This window comes from Mastigoproctus giganteus, chromosome 10, assembly GCF_048544385.1.
Source record: "Mastigoproctus giganteus isolate SK-2022 chromosome 10, ASM4854438v1, whole genome shotgun sequence".
In the NCBI taxonomy this organism is placed as follows: Eukaryota; Metazoa; Arthropoda; class Arachnida; order Uropygi; family Thelyphonidae; genus Mastigoproctus; species Mastigoproctus giganteus.
In genome coordinates, this window is record NC_143584.1 from 69,976,307 (window position 1) to 69,996,236 (window position 19,930).

Consider the following 19,930-nt stretch of genomic DNA (forward strand, 5'->3'; position numbering starts at 1 on the left):
AATCACTTCCCCATACCCTAAATGACATACCCACCTATTTTCACAGCGCTAACTCTAACCATTTGTACACTAGGGTCTCCTAAATAGAGTAACGTATTTTATAACCACCCGGTATATATGTGTGTGCGCATACACACATAGATATACTCACATGTGTTGAATGGAATAACAAGAAAGTGAAAATAAGAAGGTGGAGAAATGGGGAATGAGAAGTCAAGTGCAGTCAAAGGCAGCAAATGCTAAAACTAAGTGGAGCATCAACAATAAAACGAAAAAATAATATGGAAAGAAAGTGAGGGAGATAGTGTGAGAGAAGAGAAATAGAAGATAACTAATAAAATGTGCATAATAAGAAATAAATAATTACAAAATTGACAAAATGAGGATGTTCCCATACAACTTACAAAACCGACCTCTTATCAAGTGTCAGTGGCCAGGATTGCAAGAAAAATAGCAACATCTGTCTTCAATTCTGATGTACACCAAAAGTCAAAGGTTAAAAAGCATAATCATAAATAAAAATGAGAATTAAATTTTTTGTTACCAAATAAATGAAAATAAAAATAGAATTTTGTGAACAAAATGAAAATTACAAGGATCAAATGGGGAGTTTCAGAAAACGGGTTTTGAACTTTACAGCTGACACTATGAAGATGAGAAATTAAAACTGGAACTGATAACAGAAATTGAAAACTTCACAGTGTAAAGTTCACAAGCCATTTTCTAAAAACCCCTTTTAATCTTTGTAATTTTTATTTTGTTTAAACAGTTTTGTATTTTCATTTTCATTTATTTTAGTAACAAAAAATTTTATTTTAATTTTTATTTGTTTATGGTTTTTACCCTCTGGCTTGTGGTTTACATCAGAATTAGACTTATGTTACTTTTTTTCTTTCTTGCAATCCTGGTCCTTGACACCTGATGAGAGGTCGGTTTTGTAAGTTGTGTGACAAGTCCTTTTATCAGTTTTGTAATTATTTATTTTTATTATGCATATTTTATAATCTTCTGATTCACTTTTATCACTCTCTGTCTCCCTCACTTTCTTTCCTTATTTATTTTTTCTTTATGTATATGTAGTTGTCTCTGACAGTTTTTAAATTCTGTACAGTGGGACCAACTGATGATGTCACCAACAGCAAATTCTAAGTGGGAAGCCTTCAAGGAACTAATCGTGGAAGCTACTAGGCTTTTCATACTGATTAAGAAATATTGGTCAAGGTTTAGGTCTAAATAGATGGCAGATGAACTAACGAGATGCATGGCAAAGAAGAAAAAGACATGGGAGGCATACAGGTAGTTCTCGACTTTACGAGTTAATTCGTTCCTAGTGCGCACTCGTAAAGCGGGAATTTATTTCCCATAGACATAAGGTTAAATATAGGGGTTACGTTCTCAACAATGAAATTAGTTAGCTAATTAGTTTATGTTTAAACAATGATTGATTTATCGAAAGAAATGAAAACGTAGCCTGAAAAATCAAGCAAATTATAATAATAGAGAAATTATTTACGACTTTTCAAATGTTAAAGAATGTTTATTCTTCATCATCATTGACTAAATGCATGCTGGTTGTAGGGCAATCACGTGCGTCCTTATAGACAACAACCAACAACAACTTAAGGCCCAATCGAATGGCAGCAACGACAAACCAACAGTCTCAATAGCAAAAAGAAATTACTTGTTACCCAAAGGCAAACTAGCCAGACAACCTTAGATAAGATATGCTGGAATCAGGTTAACTCATATGCAGAAGATTAAATACGATAGAGTGATAGGAGACACGAATCTAATATTTCTCCCACATACCATCTTTAGATAGATGGTATGTGGTATTTCTCCCACATACCATCTATCTAAAGGATAAAACTAAGAAGATAAATGGAAAATTAAGGAGAGTGACCAAAAAGGAAAGAGGATCTCAAACCCAGAACACTCTTACAAATGTTAGTGTTTATTCTTCATCATCATCGACTAAATGCACACTCGTTGATCACTCATTATTGGCTCAGCACTCGGTTTGTTGCACAAAGGAGTCGTATTCTTCAGATATGCTTCAAGAGGCATTTGTTTCCAAGATAATCTTCTCTTTTAATTATAAATTTCACGATTGCATGCATAAGCATTTTTTAATGGCACACACAAATTGCAACTAACACGATTCGCATGGAGTAACAAGTTTACAAAGCTTAAAATAAAAGGAATAAAGAACAGATTTTGAAAATTTGTTTTTTATACAATTGAAGATTTCAGTAAAGGGGAAACACATTTCACCATAATAACGTAAAAAACCACACAATTCCAGCTATCGCTATTTTTGCAAATGCAAGAAGACCAAGTTTACTACCTGTTTATAATTAGATGCAATATCAGAAAAGCCCAATAAACTGGAAAGTGCAATTGCTTTATGGTTGTTACCTCCAGAAATGTACTTGAGAAAAATATCACAAAGCCGTTCAAAATTGATTCTTATAATGGAACATGTGATAACGATGAAAGTGTAGTGCATTTAATGATTTGAATTGGTAACTAATACAATTTGCAAACCACCCCACGACCTTTTATATGGCCTTAAGGTCATGCTCGTGACCTTAAAAATGACATTTTAGAGAGATAAATACCTTAGTTTTACAGCGAAAATTTCAACTTCCGAGATTTTTAAACAAATTACCAAAAAAAAAAAAGTGTTATTGGGTTCACATTATGATATTTTAACGATATAGTGGTGTCTCTGGAATTGATTAATATTGTAAAGCAGGGTACACTGTATTGTATAGCTATGCACTTGGTTTGGAACGTGGTATTTATGAATGTTTAAAACATTCATTTATTGCAATTAATGTTCATATTTTCGATTTTGTTGATACTTGAAAAAAAAACAAAAAAAAAAGAAAGAAAACTCGTAAACCCGGGAACTCTTAAAGTGAGAACTGCCTGTATAAATTATCAGGTGACAGAGAAGCCTATTGCAGATATAATTAATTGATTACAGACTAGCCATAGGCTAGCCTGTAATCAAGTCACAAAGGAGGTTAGGCAAGTGAAGGCAGATTACGAGAAATCTGGCAAAAGATGTTAAGAAAAACAGCAAGAGCTTCTTTACTTCTTAAAATAAACTCTAGAAGGAAGGGGATAAATCAGATTGGTATACTTGATATCGATGGTGCAACTGTTGATATTTTGTTCAGATAGCTGATAATCTGAATGAGTATTTTGCATCTACATTCACACATAAGCAGTTATTAAGGGAGGAGAATTCCAGAAGTTTATCAAACTGTAACAAGGTGCTTAATGATTTTGTAATAACTGAGAGCAAAGTGGAGTAGAAATCATTGAAGTTAAACATGAGCAAGGCACCTGAGGTGGATGGGATCTATCCAGTTAATTAAATGAGGCAGCTAAGGAAGTAAGAAAACCCTTAGCCATAATTATGAGAGCATCCTTGGACTCAGAGGAAGCCCCCACGGACTGGAGATGTGCAAATGAATCCCCAATTCACAAACGGGGATGGATCTAAGGGTGACAGGAGTAATTACAAACCAGTTAGTTTAACTTCTGTTCTGGGGAAAATAATGGAGTCACTGGTTAAAGATGCATTGCAGGATCATCTAGACAAGACTAGTAATAAATCAGACACAGCATGGGTTTGTTAAGGGAAAGTCTTATATGACAAATTTGATTGGATACTATGATGTGGTTACAAATGAACTGAATGCAAAAAATAATTTTGATATCATATATTTGGATTTCATGAAAGCTTTTGACACTGTTGGACATGGAGGTATGGTAGTAAGGGTAAGTTGCTACAATGGATAAAAGGGTGGTTGAGTGGGAGAAGATAGAATGGTAATCACTGGATGTTGCTCTTTGTGGATTAATGTTTTTAGTGGAGTTCTCCAGCGTTCGGTGTTGGGCTGATTGTAATTTTATATATTTATAAATGATATTGATGAAGGTAGATCTGGCTTAATAACCAAGTTTGCAGATGACACAAAGGTTGGCAGGGTTGTTAATGACAATAATGGCAGTGTGCTACTGAAACAGGAATTAGAAAATTTGGCCAGATGGGCTGAGAAGTGGCAGTTGAATATTAACATTGACAAATGCAAAATACTGCATATGGGTGGGTAGAAGGAACCCCAGAGAAATGTACCAACTATGTGGTCCTACATTTAGGGTGGTAGAAAATGAAAAAAGTCTGTGAGTAATTGTGCACTCAGATATGAAGTTTTCTGAGCAATGCAGACAGGCTGCCAGAGCAGGTCATGTTGGGGTATTGTCAATGATATACAGCAGGCCCCCGTTATAACGCAGTTCGCTCTATGCTGATCTTATAACGCTGTTCTTATATTATAACCTGTATCTGACTATAACGCTGTCACAGATCACTATAACGCTCTTTTACAGATTGCATTTTTGGCATATTTAACGAAATCATTTCATTTGATGGAGTCAGTTTGAAAATGAATAGCAAAACAGCATTAAAACGTTTCCCACGCCGAATTGAGAAATTTTTCCACGCTCAGTGAAATTTTCTCGCACACTAATTTAATTGCAGTACAGTGACTTTAAAAAATGACCAAATATATTGCTTGTAATATTTGCATTATATGCATTTATCTGAAGCCTCGTCATCACTCAGTACCGTATTAGACATCGTGCGAAACGGACAGTTTACTCGAACATTGTATCATAATTAATGCAACCAACGCAGTTACATTTTCGAAGAGTTAATAATGGCCGATAAGAATGAAAAAGCAACGTCTGGGCAAAGTACGAAGACTATAAATGTAAGAAAAAGACTGAATTTGAAAATTAAATGAGATGTTTTGAAGCGAATTGTTTCCAGTCAACGACAAGCGGATGTGTGCCATAATTTAGGACTTGCAAGTTTAACTATAAGAACAATTATAAAAAAAATAAAGAATTCATTTTAAGAGCGGGAAAGATAGCTGTTCCACTGCAAGCAACTAGGGCTAGGCTATTAGGATTGAAATGGAAAGACTTTAACTAATTTTATTGAAGATAATATCCAATGCAGAATTCAGTTGTTAAATATTAAAAAAAAAAAAAAAAAAAGAGAGAGAGAGATTAGCCAATATGATGATCTGAAGAAAACTCACTTAAAAAAAAAAAAAGGAGCCGAAACTTTCAAAAAAGAAGTTAAAATTATTGAAGAGGGGTATTATGTTTTTAACATATATGAAGCAGGAATTTTATGGAAAAACGAATGCCTAAAAGAAGTTTCTATTGAAAGAAGAAAAAACATGCCAGGTTTCAAAGCGGTGAAGGATCGGTTGACTTTATTGTTAGGTGGTAACGCTGCTGGGGATTTAAAATTAATACCCCTTTTAGTTTATTTGGAAGAGGGCCAAAGTTCAACCCAAAATCAACACATTTTTCATGATTTTAATTGGAATTTTAAGTTTAATTTTGATACGTAAGTAGTTACCACATAATTATATATGTATGTAATGCAGAATATTTTATATGTACAAATATTTGAATATTAAATATTTTGACCGATATTTGTGCATCTTTTCACTACAGTTTATTATTGATTAGGAAATATCCTGTGGCACCGACCGCAACTCACAAATTCATATGGTATTTGTGAGTTAATGCGGCGCTCGCTTAGCGCTCTGTTTTTCCGGAACGAATTATCAGTGTTGTGGGGGTCACCTGTACAGGAATTTTGCTATTAGGGATAAGGAGGTGATTATCCCTTTGTATAAGGCAATGGTCAGGCCACACTTTGACTACTGTGTACAGGTCTGCAGGCCTGATTTTAGGAAGGATGTGGAGTTGCTTGAGTGTGTACAGAGAAGGGCAACAAGATTGGTGATGGGAATGAAGGGATCATCTTACCAAGAGAGGCTTAAGTTCTGCAAATTGCAGCGGCTGGAGACTAGACACCTACGAGGTGATCAGATTGAGGTTCATAAGATCTTGAATGGGTTGAGCATGCTGAATTCTGATGGGATTCTTCCACCTGCTCAGATTACAAACCTGATGGGGCATAAATTGAAATTGAGGAAAGACAGTTGAAGAATAGATGTGTGGAAATTTTCCTTTACCCAGCTTTCAGTTATTTGCTGGAACAAACTTCCTTCTGTCATTGCGGAAGTTGATAGCTTACATAAATTCAAGGAGGAACTGGACAAACATTTAGAGGGAATGGATGTTTAAAATTTGTTTTTGTTTTTTTTTTCCGCTGATGCTGCATAAGGTCATATGCTTGCTTTCTTGCATCACATGCCTCCATTACTACTACCTATATATATATATATATATATATATATATATATATATATATATATATATATAAGAAAACCCTAAATATTTGTAAATAGATATTATTATATACCCATTAAAATTGTTTTATAATAAAAATAAAGTCTTATAAACAGTTTCTAGCTAGAGAGCTATGGATTTCCATGGTTATATCGCTTCACATGCCTTCTCATTAAAGCAGTCGTGTTTTCTATTCTTATGTGATGGAAAAAAAAAATTGCCAAGGTATGGTTTATCATTAGTGAGATAAAGCATTTTGATTAAGATCAGATGTAAGCATATGCTTGCAAAATAACTGTTCCAGTCATTAGTGGCAGAGTCTAGAGAAACTTGGAATGAATTACTTAAATGGCTGTGTAATTGATTTTGTACTTTTTTTTTTTTTTTTTTTAAGCACATGCAAAAAAATATATCAGAGTTAAGTACTTTAGGATCCTATGTGATTTGAAGGCCGAGAGGACAGAAGATACTTGATGGTGGATTGAAATTTTTAGGAAATACACATGGTCATTTTAAGAAAACAGCAGTAGGAGATGAATGATGAAAAGGTAGTTCTATGAGCTTTACAAGGAACAGTGAATGGATGTTGTTTGGTTGAAGCACTCATTCAGACTTGTTTCATTGAAAGTGTGCCCATGAAAAAGTATCTAGAGAAAAGACATGCAACAGAAACTGAATGGCTCTGTGATGGAAGGATATCTTATAAGGAATGGGCCATTAATTAATTAACTGGACTACTTTCTTTTTGTATAGTCTAGGAGCCAGAGACTGTTTTAGAGGCACTTGGGTATCATCTGAGATGTAGGATCAGTACATGCTGGGGTGAGTTTAAGACTTGTATAAAATCAATAGCTTTTTAGCAGAAAAGTAATGCCAGAAGTGAAAAAGCTTTTTTTTATGCCGAAGTAGTATTTGTGTTATGCTTGTGCCAGAAGTGGTTAGAATTAGGGTTATCCCTAATAAAGTATTGATCCTGACTAAAAAGCTCTTATTAATGATGAGCATGGGAGGAGCAAAAGACTTTTTTTTTAATTGGAAATAAGACAGGACTAGTATTGAAGTTAACCAAATTTTGCTTGCTTGTTTGATTCAGATTTGCCTGTAGACTGGCATTTAAGGAACAGGTGTCTGATGTTTAACAGGTGATGAAACCGAATTCCTCATACTTAGGTGGTATGTAGTGTGCTGATAAGATAAGATTTGCATCGGTAAAGCAATGGGTAGGGTTTTCTGTTAGTGGAAGATATTAACGTATTGAAGGAAAATACTTGGGGGGGGGAATAGTCTCGGAGAACATAATAGTTCAAAAGTTAAAAACACAGCCACCTACTATCAACTACAGTGAGAGAGAGAGAGAGAGAGACTGGCTATTCATTTGTAAAAAACTGAAAGCAGATCATATGATGGAAGCTTGTTTAGAAAACTTATGCAAAACACAATCAAAAGCCATAGTTTAAGAGGAACAGACTTCATCAAACTTTTTAATTGAATTTTTCCAAAGATGAGTAGGTGCCTCCGTAGCCAGGTGGGCAGGAGCAGCAGTGCGTAGCACATGCTTCTTGATTAGACCGGGGTTCGAGCCCTTGACCACCAAATACGGAGGATGCAGAAAGGTCAGGGAATGACCACCGCATATCCCCAGAGCAATATGGCCTTAGTTGCTAATGCTCCTAAAAAAAACCAAATAACAAACAAAAAACCAAAGATGAGTAACATATGCAATGACTCCACTAGCTGATTAAGAATGATCAACTGGTGGAGTCAATATAGCTTTTATAGCGAATATAGCCTTTAATATAAAGGCTGTATTGGCTATAATTGATCAGATGTAAGGCTCTGGTATAGGGTAATAGTTGTGCTTTGGAGCACATTTTAATGACATTGGGAGGATTTCCACCAGGAATTCAATTTTTTGCATCCAGCAAGATTATTCAAGATTTTTCTAATGAATCATATGACAGGGAGTGGCATTGAATGGATTCGTCTATTATTTTGGGAGGAAATTTATAAAGGTCATTGATACAAAGTTTGGGGGAAAATAAGATAATTCAGCATTACGTTTTTATTAAGATTAATAAGTACCATCAGAATATGGCAGAAGTGGAAGTGTGGACAGATAGTGACCAGTAGTTTAGGGGAGAGATGAGAAGGCTGCAATGCTATTTGAACAAGAAGCTAGTTTCCTAATCTATGATTAGGAAAAGAGGAACAGAAGCCATTCAGATCATCCAATTTTGCAGTGGCAAGTGCCTATGCCAAATGACCAAGTTTGAAACTGATGTACCTTGAAGGCTGCTAACCATAACCGTGTACTTCGAAGGGTTATTGGTGAGGTAAAAATCAAAAATGTTGTGAATATTGAAAAGATCAAGGTGTGTGGTTTGCAAAAGCTGGTATGCTTAAGTAAATGAACAAGTCAAGTAAGGTCATTAGTAATTGCAAAAGCCTTGTCACCTCTACCATCTGGGACTATGCAAATATAAATTTGAAGCTGTTTATTTCAAGATTGGTAATTTTAATGCACGATGTGTGCATTAAAATTATCAAGGATTGTTACTTATCATTAGAAAAATGAGCTTTGGAGTATTGCATAAATGAAAGTCAAAAAGTTATCAGTGGTTTATTATTAGGAGAACAATAGTAACATGAAAACAAAAGCAACACTTGAATCCTACATAATGGACTAATGAAATTTTACGCCATAGGAGATATCATCAAGATAAGATTCCAGACTATCAGTTTTCTGACAAGGAATATTTAAGTCATCAAATGCAGAGTTACCTACATTTGAAATGAAAAGAAATGAGTGAATAATTAGGATAAAAATGGATGACTGGCGAGGCAGTCAACAATTGAGATTATGTCAGAAAAATTAAGTTAGGTTTGGCAGATTGTAGGGAAATGGACCACATATTCCAGATCAAGAAAATGCATTTTCTGGAAGCTTAGATCTTTTCACAAGTAAGTTTGTTCTATAATATGTTTTGACTCTCTGTAATGGATTCATAGTGATTTCTTGCTTGCACCGACCAAGAGAAAAGAACTTAATTTGTAAGTGATAGAGTAAACACGGTGACAAAAAAAAAAACTGATACAATGGACAGATGTTTAAGAGATAACATAACAGAACATACATAGAAGCTTTTGACTACTGTATGTAGCCTTTTTCAACTAATTGAGCACTGGCAAGCAGTTGTTTTTATGTGCTGTAGCTGACCTTAGACTATGTAAGTATGCGAGGAGGAGGGGAGAGTGGTTTATGGGTAGTTGTAAACGGTGATGCGGGCGAGGAAGAGAGGTCGGGAGAGGGAGAAGCAGGAAGGGAGACTGCCTAGCTGTTGGACTTTTCTTTCTTTTTCTTGGATTATGAGAGGCTCAAAGATTGGATGTATGTGGGTGCCACGGTCCCTATTGATCGTATTCCTGGTGATACTGATGTGTGCTGATTCCAGCCAATGGCAAATCTCGAAGTTGCGGGAGAAACCTATGATTTTTGCATCCTCGGGTATGATATAATGGCTCTCCTGCCAATAGTGAGCAGCTAGCACTAAAGTCAGCTTTAGTAATGGCGGACTGGTGGTTGCTCAACCCATCTTTCAAACAGCGGATGGCCTTCCTGATGTAACTTGCGTCACAGTCCCGGCATGGTATGCAGTAAATGATTCCGCTCTGCTTCAGAGGGGGATATGTGGATTGGAGTTTCGTTCCGGGTGTTTGAACGGTGGGGATATTGTAGCTGCGAAGGATTCTGGTTATGTCGTACGCTAGAGCAGGGTAAAATGGGATGCGGGCGATGCCTGAGAAACCAGAAGTGTCAAGTTGTCGGGTGTCTGATGAAGAGTGTTCAGTGCTGTGACGGCGTGATGTCCATAGTTCCCAGTAGTTGAGGGCCTGCTCAGGGTAACCGCATTTTCTGAGGTCCCTCTTGACCCTATGTATTTCTTCACGTGTGCCGGTAGCATTGGAGCAATTTGTCCAAGCCCTGTTCATTAGTGAACGCTTGATGCTATGATATTGTGCATTGGAGTGACAGGAACGGTAGTTGGTGTATTGTCCGGCACATGTGGATTTCTGATATACTGACGTGACCTGCAAACCCTTTCTCTGGAACCACCCATCTAAGAATGGAAGGGCCTTGTCCTTCTTGATTTCAATTGTGAATTTTGAAAAAAAAAAAAGGTGATTTGCTGTTGAGATAGCCTAGAAATCTCATCTCGGAGCCTTGGGGGAGTATAGTGAGGATATCATCCATCTATGCCAGATGAGGATATCATCCATCTATGCCAGAGGGTGATGGAGGAGGGGAGGGATTAGAAAGGGAATCTGTTTCGCACTCTTCCATGACTAGGTTTGCCAGGTGAGAACTGATGGGAGAGCACATAGCAAGGCCTCAGATTTGTTTATATTCAGTGCTTCCTTGCTAGCTGTGTTGCTTCACAGACTTTCCGATACGGAAAGTTTAGTCCCATCGCATAAGATATGGTCGCCTTTGAATAGACGGCGAAGACAGTGTATTGCCCAACAAATAGGGATGCATGTGTCTAAGGAGGTGACGTCGTAGGATATGAGGAGGTCTTGGTCATTGATGCTGTGGTGATGACCTGTCGAGGGGCCAGCAGACCGCCATCACTAAAGCTGACTTTACCCATTCAGCGCTAGCTGCTCACTATTGGCAGGAGAGCCATGATATCACACACACACACACACACACACACACAAGGACGCAAAAATAATAGGCTTCTCTCACAACTTCAGCATCTTCCGTTGGCTGGAAATAGCACACATCAGTGTCACCGGGAATATGATCAACAGGGACCATGGCACATACATGCATCCAATCTTTGAGCCTCTCATAGTCCAAGAGCTTGTCAGTTGCTTACGACGGCAGTCACCCATCTCAACTGTCTCCCTTCCTGCTTCTCCCTCTCCTCTCCTATTCCCTCCCCTCTCCTGACCTCTCTTCCTTGCCGGCATCACCGTTCGCAACTACCTGTAAACCACTCTCCCCTCCTCTGTGACCTTGCGTACTCGGTCAGCTACAGCTAGGGTTGCCAGAAACGAGAAAGGATGCAATATGTCCTTTATTTTCATCTTTCAATGCTCGGCTTTGTAATGGCAGTGGCGGATTTCCGCACAGGCGTAGGAGGGCCCCCCCACCCCACCCAAACCGACAAAAAATTACAATTTCATTTCAAAGCTTTAACAGGGGATATGTTAAAATAAAAAAAATTATGTACCAGGTACATAATGAATTGCTGCCGCTCTACTTTAGGCAAGTTAAAGTTAAATTTTATTTTTTAAAGACATATCAGTGTGAAGGCTGTTGGTGCTTAGCTTGAATAAGAACATTAAACTGTGGAGTGGTCTTTGACAAGGCAACACGCATGTCATGTTGGATATCCAATCGATTTCGATTTTTTGTTTCAATGGTTAGAAGTGTCGAAAATCCCGATTTACAAAGATTGTTGCAAATGGAATTAAAGTTTCCACAGCTCACCTTGTAAAGCAAGCTATGGAAGCTTTAATTCCATTTGCAACATTTTAACTACATCTGATTCATGTGGTTAAAAATATCTTCCAGATAAGCGAACCCGTGGATAAAATCCTTTCTTTCAAAGTGTTCGAAGAGTGGGTTTCACTTTTTCTGAAAGAAAAAGTGAAACCCACTCTTCGAACACTGTGGAAAAGTAGGAAAGTGGGTTTCACGTTTTCTGAAAGAAAAAGTGAAACCCACTTTTCCACTTTTTCTGAAAGAAAAAGTGAAACTTCTGTCCTTAGTTTGAATAAGCACTTCACTCAAGGAACATCAGAATTCCCCAAGACTTTTTGAGTTAAACTCTAGTTATAGTAAGTTATTTTGTCCTAAGATCAATGAGTTCATCTTTGATTAAGTCAACATTTTTGATAAAGTTTATATCAGAAAAGGATTGCAGATCCATGGTTCAACTTTAATGCCAACAAGATAGAAATAACTTTTGAAAGAGTTCTGAAGTATTTTCAAGTGTTCACAGACTTCTCTTTTCAAAGAAATCGACAGAGAATTTTGTATTTCAACTCAAATCTTGGTAAAGCACTTCCTCCAGCATTTGAAAGTTTGCAAGGATGTCTGCCTCTATTTTCTTCTTCCATATTGGCAGCATAGCCAATTAAGCTTGTAATTTTTCAGTAGTATCCATAACGGTGACTTCAGGACCTTGAATTGAAAGATTTATCTCATTCATGTGGTTAAAAATATCTTCCAGGTAAGCAAACCCATAGATAAAATCCTTTCAAAGTGTTCGAAGAGTGGGTTTTCTTTTTTTTTTCAGAAAAAGTGGAACTTCTGTCCTTAGTTCGAATATCCATTTCAAGACTTCTCCTCTTAAAAGCCAGAGAACTTCTGTGTGGTATCTGTAATTTCTATTTATGACAAAGTTGCAGGTGCTGCTAATACTACTGTGGTTTGTTTCTTACATTCATAATTGAAGGAAATGCTAAATTTCAGTTAGAGGTTAGTGAAAATAAAGATGTAATTTTTTTCCCATCCAATTTCACGAATCCCCTGAAATCTATCCATGGAACCCTTGGATTTTGTGGACCCCACTTTAAGAACCCCTGTGTTAATATATGACACATTGCAGATAATGGTCCAGAAGAGAGATGAACTATTATAAATGAGATGCCACATTGCAGAAGAGGCTGTCACTAAGTTGTGAACTGAGGTACCTTGAATATAGTTAAAATAATTATGCCTACTTTGGAAAGAGTAGTGAGGAACAGATCTGGTTTTATGAGATATAGGGTCGGAATTGTCTGGTGGTCTAGTAAATAACCAAGCCAGTTCTGAAAAATAGTTAGCAATAATTGAATACCTTAGCATCTCTTCTATCTGGGGCTACATAAATAGAGAGCTGAAGTCAGCCTGAGATTTGAACATTAAAATAACCATAGAATATTAATTTGCTGTTTGGAGAGCTTGACTGCAAAAGTAGAGTTTTGAAAGAATGTCAAAAAAGTGCTGATTGATTATCAAGTTGGAACAACATAACAGGTGATAAAGAGGTGATTCAGATTAGGAAATTTCACTATGGAAAGTCAGTGTATGGATGCAGAAAATCATCTGAGAAGCTGCTAGAGTTTTAGAATAAATAATTAGGACAAATGGGATCATGGGGCGGTTTGTAGTTGCAATTTTCTCAGAAAATGAAATTTGGTATAACATATTATAAGAAAGAAATGGACATCATTGAGGTTAGAACTTGTATATATTGTATGATCAAAGGTGTTTGGACACCCCTACATGATTGTGAAAAGTTCCCCTATGCCTCTATTTTTGAAATACCAGTACAAATCTGAATCTGCCTTTGCTGCAGCAGTGTGTTCAAATACCATTGTGCTTTGGAACGTGCAGAACTTTACTATATGATGGTAGTTGGATGCCACATCAGTATTCTTTCTCTGTAAAAAAGAAAAATAAATAAAATGAACTGCACCCATTATCAACCCACTGCAGGATGGAAGCCTCCTCAACAATTCATGTTGAGGGAAATGGACCATAATCTGCCATACTGGTCCAGTGCTGGTTGGCAGATCGACCGTATTCAGCAGTCAGGGGCTTGAACCCCGGTCTATTCAAGGAGTGTGTGCTACTGACCACTCGGCTACGGAGTCCTTTCTACGTATGCAACTGCAACTTTTTTAAGTCTGAAAGTCAATTGTTGTGGACGTTATTCATAGTTAAAGACTGTAGGTGAGCTTAATGAAAAAATGTTTGGATGAACTTACAAGTTCACTTAAAATGTATTGAACCATAAAGGGGACAGTTTTTGCCTCATGCTGGTCATGTGCTGAACACACCATGGAGCAAGTCCATGAGGCCCACAGGAACATCAATTTGTATATCAAAATCATGTAGGGAGGTTGGCCTTGGTTTAATGGTGGGGCAGCTCTGTATAATCCCAATATCCAGTTACCAGTGCGAAACATTTATGGTGATGTCATTCCAGTGCCATTGCTATATATAATTAAGACAAAATTATTATTTTTAGTACTATTAAGATGCGTTGAACTTGTTTTTGTGCAGAAAATAAATTTGTATCTGGTTTTTTTTTTTTTTAATGTGGATCTATATCTTGAATACTAAATTTAAATAGTAGAATTGATTAAATATATTAATCATTAAAAAAATTAAAACATTTTAATAGAATCAAATTTTGTTTTTTAGAAACGTCGTTCAGCAAGAAATACATCACGTAAGAAGTACACAGATGATATTGACTTAAATTTAAGTGATGAAACTATTGAAATTGATCTGGGACAGTCCGTTATATTATCTTCAGATAACAAGGCTGTACAAGTTGTGGTAAGTACAACAGCTGGTACTTTGTTTATTAAAGCTTGTATATTTTTCTATTAGTAATTTTTTTTTCATATGTACAGAATGACCAGATTGAATGTAACCTTTCCAAATGTGTTAACTCTCACTATTAATTGCTTCACTGTGGTGAATAGCATATCTAAAAGAGAAGTGCAGTGTTATTTATATGTCCCAACTCTTTCAGTGCTTATTTGTGCTTATTTCAGTCCTTAGTGGTTGATTAGGCACCATGATCTATTATTAAATGTGTTTCTTGGGTGGTCTGTAGATAATAATCATCTCTGTATTCTTCATTCTTTTATAGTAGATATAGAAACGGAGAAGGTGGAAACCCCTGGTGCTGTTAGATCCTAAACACACTATATACCATAAAATTGGTAATGCTATCATAGTTTCCTAAATGATACATACCTATATAAGCAAGGAGCTATCCCACTCTTTTGCATCTTATGATTTGATTGACCAGTATGGGACCTCTTACATGTGTAATATGCGGCATCTCTTAGAATATGTTACTTGTGGTGATCTTGGGAATAACTTCTTTAATTTCTTGAACCATGAAGTATGTCTTGGTTATGCCAATGCTACAAGCTAGTATTTACTAGGGCATACCTGAAAATTACAATCTACAGAAGTTCAAGTCCAATGTCAACAAATATCTTCTTTCGTCTTCTCAACCTCCAAACCAAGCACGGTACTAAGTACTATAGGTTCTAATACCTCTCGTGTTTGGGGCTCACATAAAAAAAAAAAAAAAAAAATACAGAATAGTGACATGCTTGGCATCTTCTGTTTGGTTAGCAGTTGGTTAGAAACTGTTTGTATCAAAATAATCAATTACTGCATTTAAATAATCAATTATGGGTTTTTGATAATCAAATAGTTATAATAGGAAATGTGGATGCACTCTCTCTCTCTCTCTGCTGATTCGGCGTAAGGGACAAAGTTATTAATGGATACTAAAAATTTATAGTTAACAAAAAATCCATTTTATGCACCTTTCGATGAGGGAAATAATTCAGTTATGACTATTGCTGCTTTTGAGAATGCCTCTTTCAAAAGTTGGACTGGCTCTCAGCCAGCCAGTTCAAGTTTTTGAAAATGTTGCCCACAAGCATCTGTTAGGTTTTGATTAAGCTGAGTTTGATTTTAATTATTATTATTAGCCATATGGTGCAAGGAAGCTTGAGGCTTATGCTGCACCAGCCAAAAAAAAAAAATTCCTAAGTTACCAAGTGAGAGAGAAGTAGAGAAGAATGATGATATCCAGCTCAGGACACTGAGTGTGCCAAGTCCATACTCACCAGATGTGAGCCCTTGGGGTTATCTGTCTCTTCTTTGAAGGTATTGATTTTGTTATTATATTTCCTGTTTATTGCTGTTCTACAAATACCTTAATATTACATATTACACATAAAATAATAGAAACTATAAATAATATTGTAATCAGTATTATTTATAGAAAAATTTGTTTCTGTTTAAATGTTTGTTATATGTATTTTGTGTGCTGAAACCAACAGTATTAGAATAGTTTTTCTTGAGTCATTATTTTGGTGGCAACTGAAAGTTTTTTTTTTTTTTTTTTTGTTTAGGGAAATTTATGGATATTAAGTAACTGTGTACTCTAACAGTATGTGTTATTGTGCAATTACTACAAAACTGATATTAATCCTATATGGTTGCAAGACACTCAAACATCATTACAACAAGAAGAAACCTTTTGGTTTATACCCCATTGATAAGATTTATTAGTAAAATAAATTTTACTGAGTTTTGAATGACTATTCTCATTAAAAAAATAAACAATTTATTTTTGCTAAAGTAAGAATATTTACAAAGAATTATTGATACTGATAATCAGTCTTTCCATCGATACTGATTATCAGCGTGAGAACAAAGAAGATTATATGAGAACTGCAAAAAAGTTTATATTTGGACATCCTGTATAACAAGTTATCTTAAGAATATTAGTGTCTCAGCCTTAGAAAGAAACAGCTGTCATAGGGCCATATTTTCCATGGCAAGCAAATTGCTAAAAGTAAAACTTTTATCCAGCATTCAAACTTGTATTCATCTTGGAAAAATGACTAAAAAATTGTTTGTGATCCTTTTTTATAAGCATGAGAGCCTGCTTTCTTTACAAGAGAAATCTTTTTGCAGATTGCTGCACTTTACAAAATAAATACACTTGCATATCTTTAACTTTATGCTTAATTTTCTTATATATGAAGTTTGTGATGATCACGATTGTGTGATGATGTGGTCCAACTGTTCCTTTTGCAATAGGATTATCACCATATTCCCAATGGCAAAAGTCCTGTATATCATTGACAAAACCCCATTAATTGGCTCTTGGCAGCCTATCTGCATTGGTCAAAGAACTTCATATTCAACTGCATAAAGTCTTTTTTGATTTTCCACTACCCTGAATGTAGTACCACACAATTGGTATGTTAATTTGGGATTAACATACCAATGTTCAAAGAAAGTGCATCACCTATGAATTTCACATTTCTGACCCTTTCATGATGGTACGTTACATTAATGATTAGCATCACAAATAGAAATATAAACAAAAGGTATTTATTAATAGTTAAGGCAAAGCTAACTAATATTTGACAGGTGCCCTCAAAATATTCCAAAATGAGCATTTACAACCTTTATACAACAGTTTTGGTAAACAACAAATTATGGCTGAAATGTTATCCCTCAATTTGCTTCAGTTTATAATTTTAAATGGAAAACAAAATGAACTGTTCACCAGGTACAAACTAATATTTAGTTGAACCGCCTCTGGTCCTGATGACAGCAGCACACCGTTGAGGCATTAACAAGATCAATTTCTGAAGATAATCAACTGATAGTTTGTTGTTTCAAACATGAATTACAGCTTCCTGAAGTTCAAGAAGGGTCTTTGGTTTCTAGAAAAAAATTTAAGTTTTAAGAGAGGCCAACAGAGGGTCAGCGATGGCTAAAAAGAAGCAAATCATATACGACCTATACACTACTATACCAAGAAGTCACGCTGGTCAACTGCTTTTGGAAGAAATAGCAGTTGAAAGAAACTGCTAAATTGGAAGAAAATAATATAGATATCTTGGTACTCCAGGAACCCTACACACACATATGGGTAGGGTTCAGGGATACCCAAGAGGCTATAAAATAATAGAATACACCTCAGGTGTCCCTTCTACAGCAATAGTAGTTAAAAATACTGACCTTACAGTCATAAAGGTGGGTCACTTCTACTTCCCAGTGGGAGTGTGTGCCCATATCACCAGTGCTGTACAACAGTTTTACATTATTTCACCATACTTCAGACCAGGTGAAGATATAAATCCAACTATTGAATACCTACAAGTAGTCACAAACTTGCTACCTACTGCAAATATCATAGTGTGTGCTGATGTCAACTGCCGGTCAGCCTTATGGCATAGCCGTACGGAAGACAGAGCAGGCACACACAATGGCCAGATACTTTCAGACTATATAGCCACCTCACCCTTTCAAGTGCTAAACCAACCAAATAACCTCCCAACTTTTAGCAGTACCATGTGGGAGAGTGATATTGATGTTACTCTTTCCACCAATTCAATAGCTTATAAAATCGCAGACTGGTGTGTCCAGCCAGCCTGGACCACATCAGATCACAGAGCCATTTCCTTCAAACTAAACAGGCAATTACAAACAATCCAACACTCCCTTTTGGATATATCAAAAGGTATAACCTTAAAAAGGCAGACTGGCAGATTTTTGCAGAACATACAGCAGCTGAGCTGCAAAAACAGGAAAATGAGTGGTCTAGATCAGACAACTGTAGCCCGGACAAGCAAGCACTTACTATGACAAACATTTTAACAAAAACAGCAACCCTGTCCATCCCACTGAAAAAACCAAGGAAGCAGACAGTTCCCTGGTGGTGCCCCAAACTGAATATACTCAGAAGTAGGGTACACCAGGCGAGGAGACATTTTCAACGAGCCAGAACATCTTGGCCACAAAGTGAGGTGGATGCACTGAGAGATTCTTATAGAATCTCTCAGGAATCAGTATACAGCCCTCATAAGAGACAAGAAAAAGGAATGCTGGAGGAACTTGGTGGGAACTACTGGAAACAATAACCCTTGGGGAGTTGTTTACAGAATAGTGACCAACAAGCTACCAAGAGGAGATGTCTTAGAAACTACTGTCAAACCAGATGGAACCCCAACCCTGTGTTGGGTGGATTCTGTAAATGACATCTTAGACAGTATCATTCAGATGGAAACTGGAAATCATTCCCCCACCCAGCTAAACATTATAAAAGAAAACACTGAATATGACAATGCCATTATTGAACCTCTGTTCACTATACCAGACTTAGAAATAGCACTATCTAAAACCAAAAACAATAAATGCCCAGGTTTTGACATCTTAGAGGTTGAGATTATCAAAAAATTAGCAGAAATAGCACCAGATAAATTAATAGCACTAAATAATAACTGTATGAGGTATATTCCCAAAAATATGGAAACAAGCTGTGTTAAGATTAATCCTCAAAAACCCTGAAAAACTCCCTATTGATCCCAAATCATATAGACCAATATCCCTACTCCCTGTACTAGGGAAAATATATGAAAAACTAATATATAGCAGAATAGCTCAATATTACACAGAAGCAGGTTTGCATTCCAACAATCAGTACAGTTTTAAGCAGGGCAATTCTATGGAGGATGCCATGCACCACCTACTCACAACAGTTAAAAAAAAAAAAAAAAACAAACAGAGGAGAAATATAATCTGGCAATCTCCATTGACTTTGCTGGACCATTTGACTCGCTCTGGTGGCCTAGTGTCCTTAGGAGACTTCGCCAGGCAAATGCCCCACAAAACCTCTATAAGGTAATAAACAGCTACCTTACAGACACAAGTGTCTCAGTACGCACAAGGTTCCAGGAATTGACACGCCCTGTGAATAAAGGCTGCCCGCAGGGTTCAATCCTTGGCCCTTTCTTTTGGAACATCGTTCTGGACGAATTTCTGGCCTTGGATGTGGTCCCCGTGGAAAGCCTGGCCTTTGCAGATGACATGATTTTCCTTGTAAAAGGTAACTCGCAAGTGGTTGTAGAACAAAGATCAAATGCTGCCCTCTTGCAGCTGCAGAAGTGGGCACAAATGCACATGCTCAAAATATCGCCTGTAAAAACCAAAAAAAACTTCTAAAAGGCAATTTGGACATAAGAACACGTCCACAAATCAAAATTAATACAACCACTATAAAAATGGTAACGGAACTAAAAT

At 36.5% G+C, this 19,930-nt stretch overlaps 1 protein-coding gene across 1 annotated transcript in view; it reads left to right on the forward strand.

Moving 5' to 3' along the window:
• Window positions 1–19,930, forward strand: part of kis (chromodomain helicase DNA binding protein kismet) — a 1,089,809-nt gene that overhangs the window by 144,974 nt on the left and 924,905 nt on the right. Inside the window, 1 exon segment of the mRNA XM_090383876.1 lies at window positions 14,498–14,635. Within this exon segment, the coding sequence (XP_090240002.1) occupies window positions 14,498–14,635 (138 nt within the window).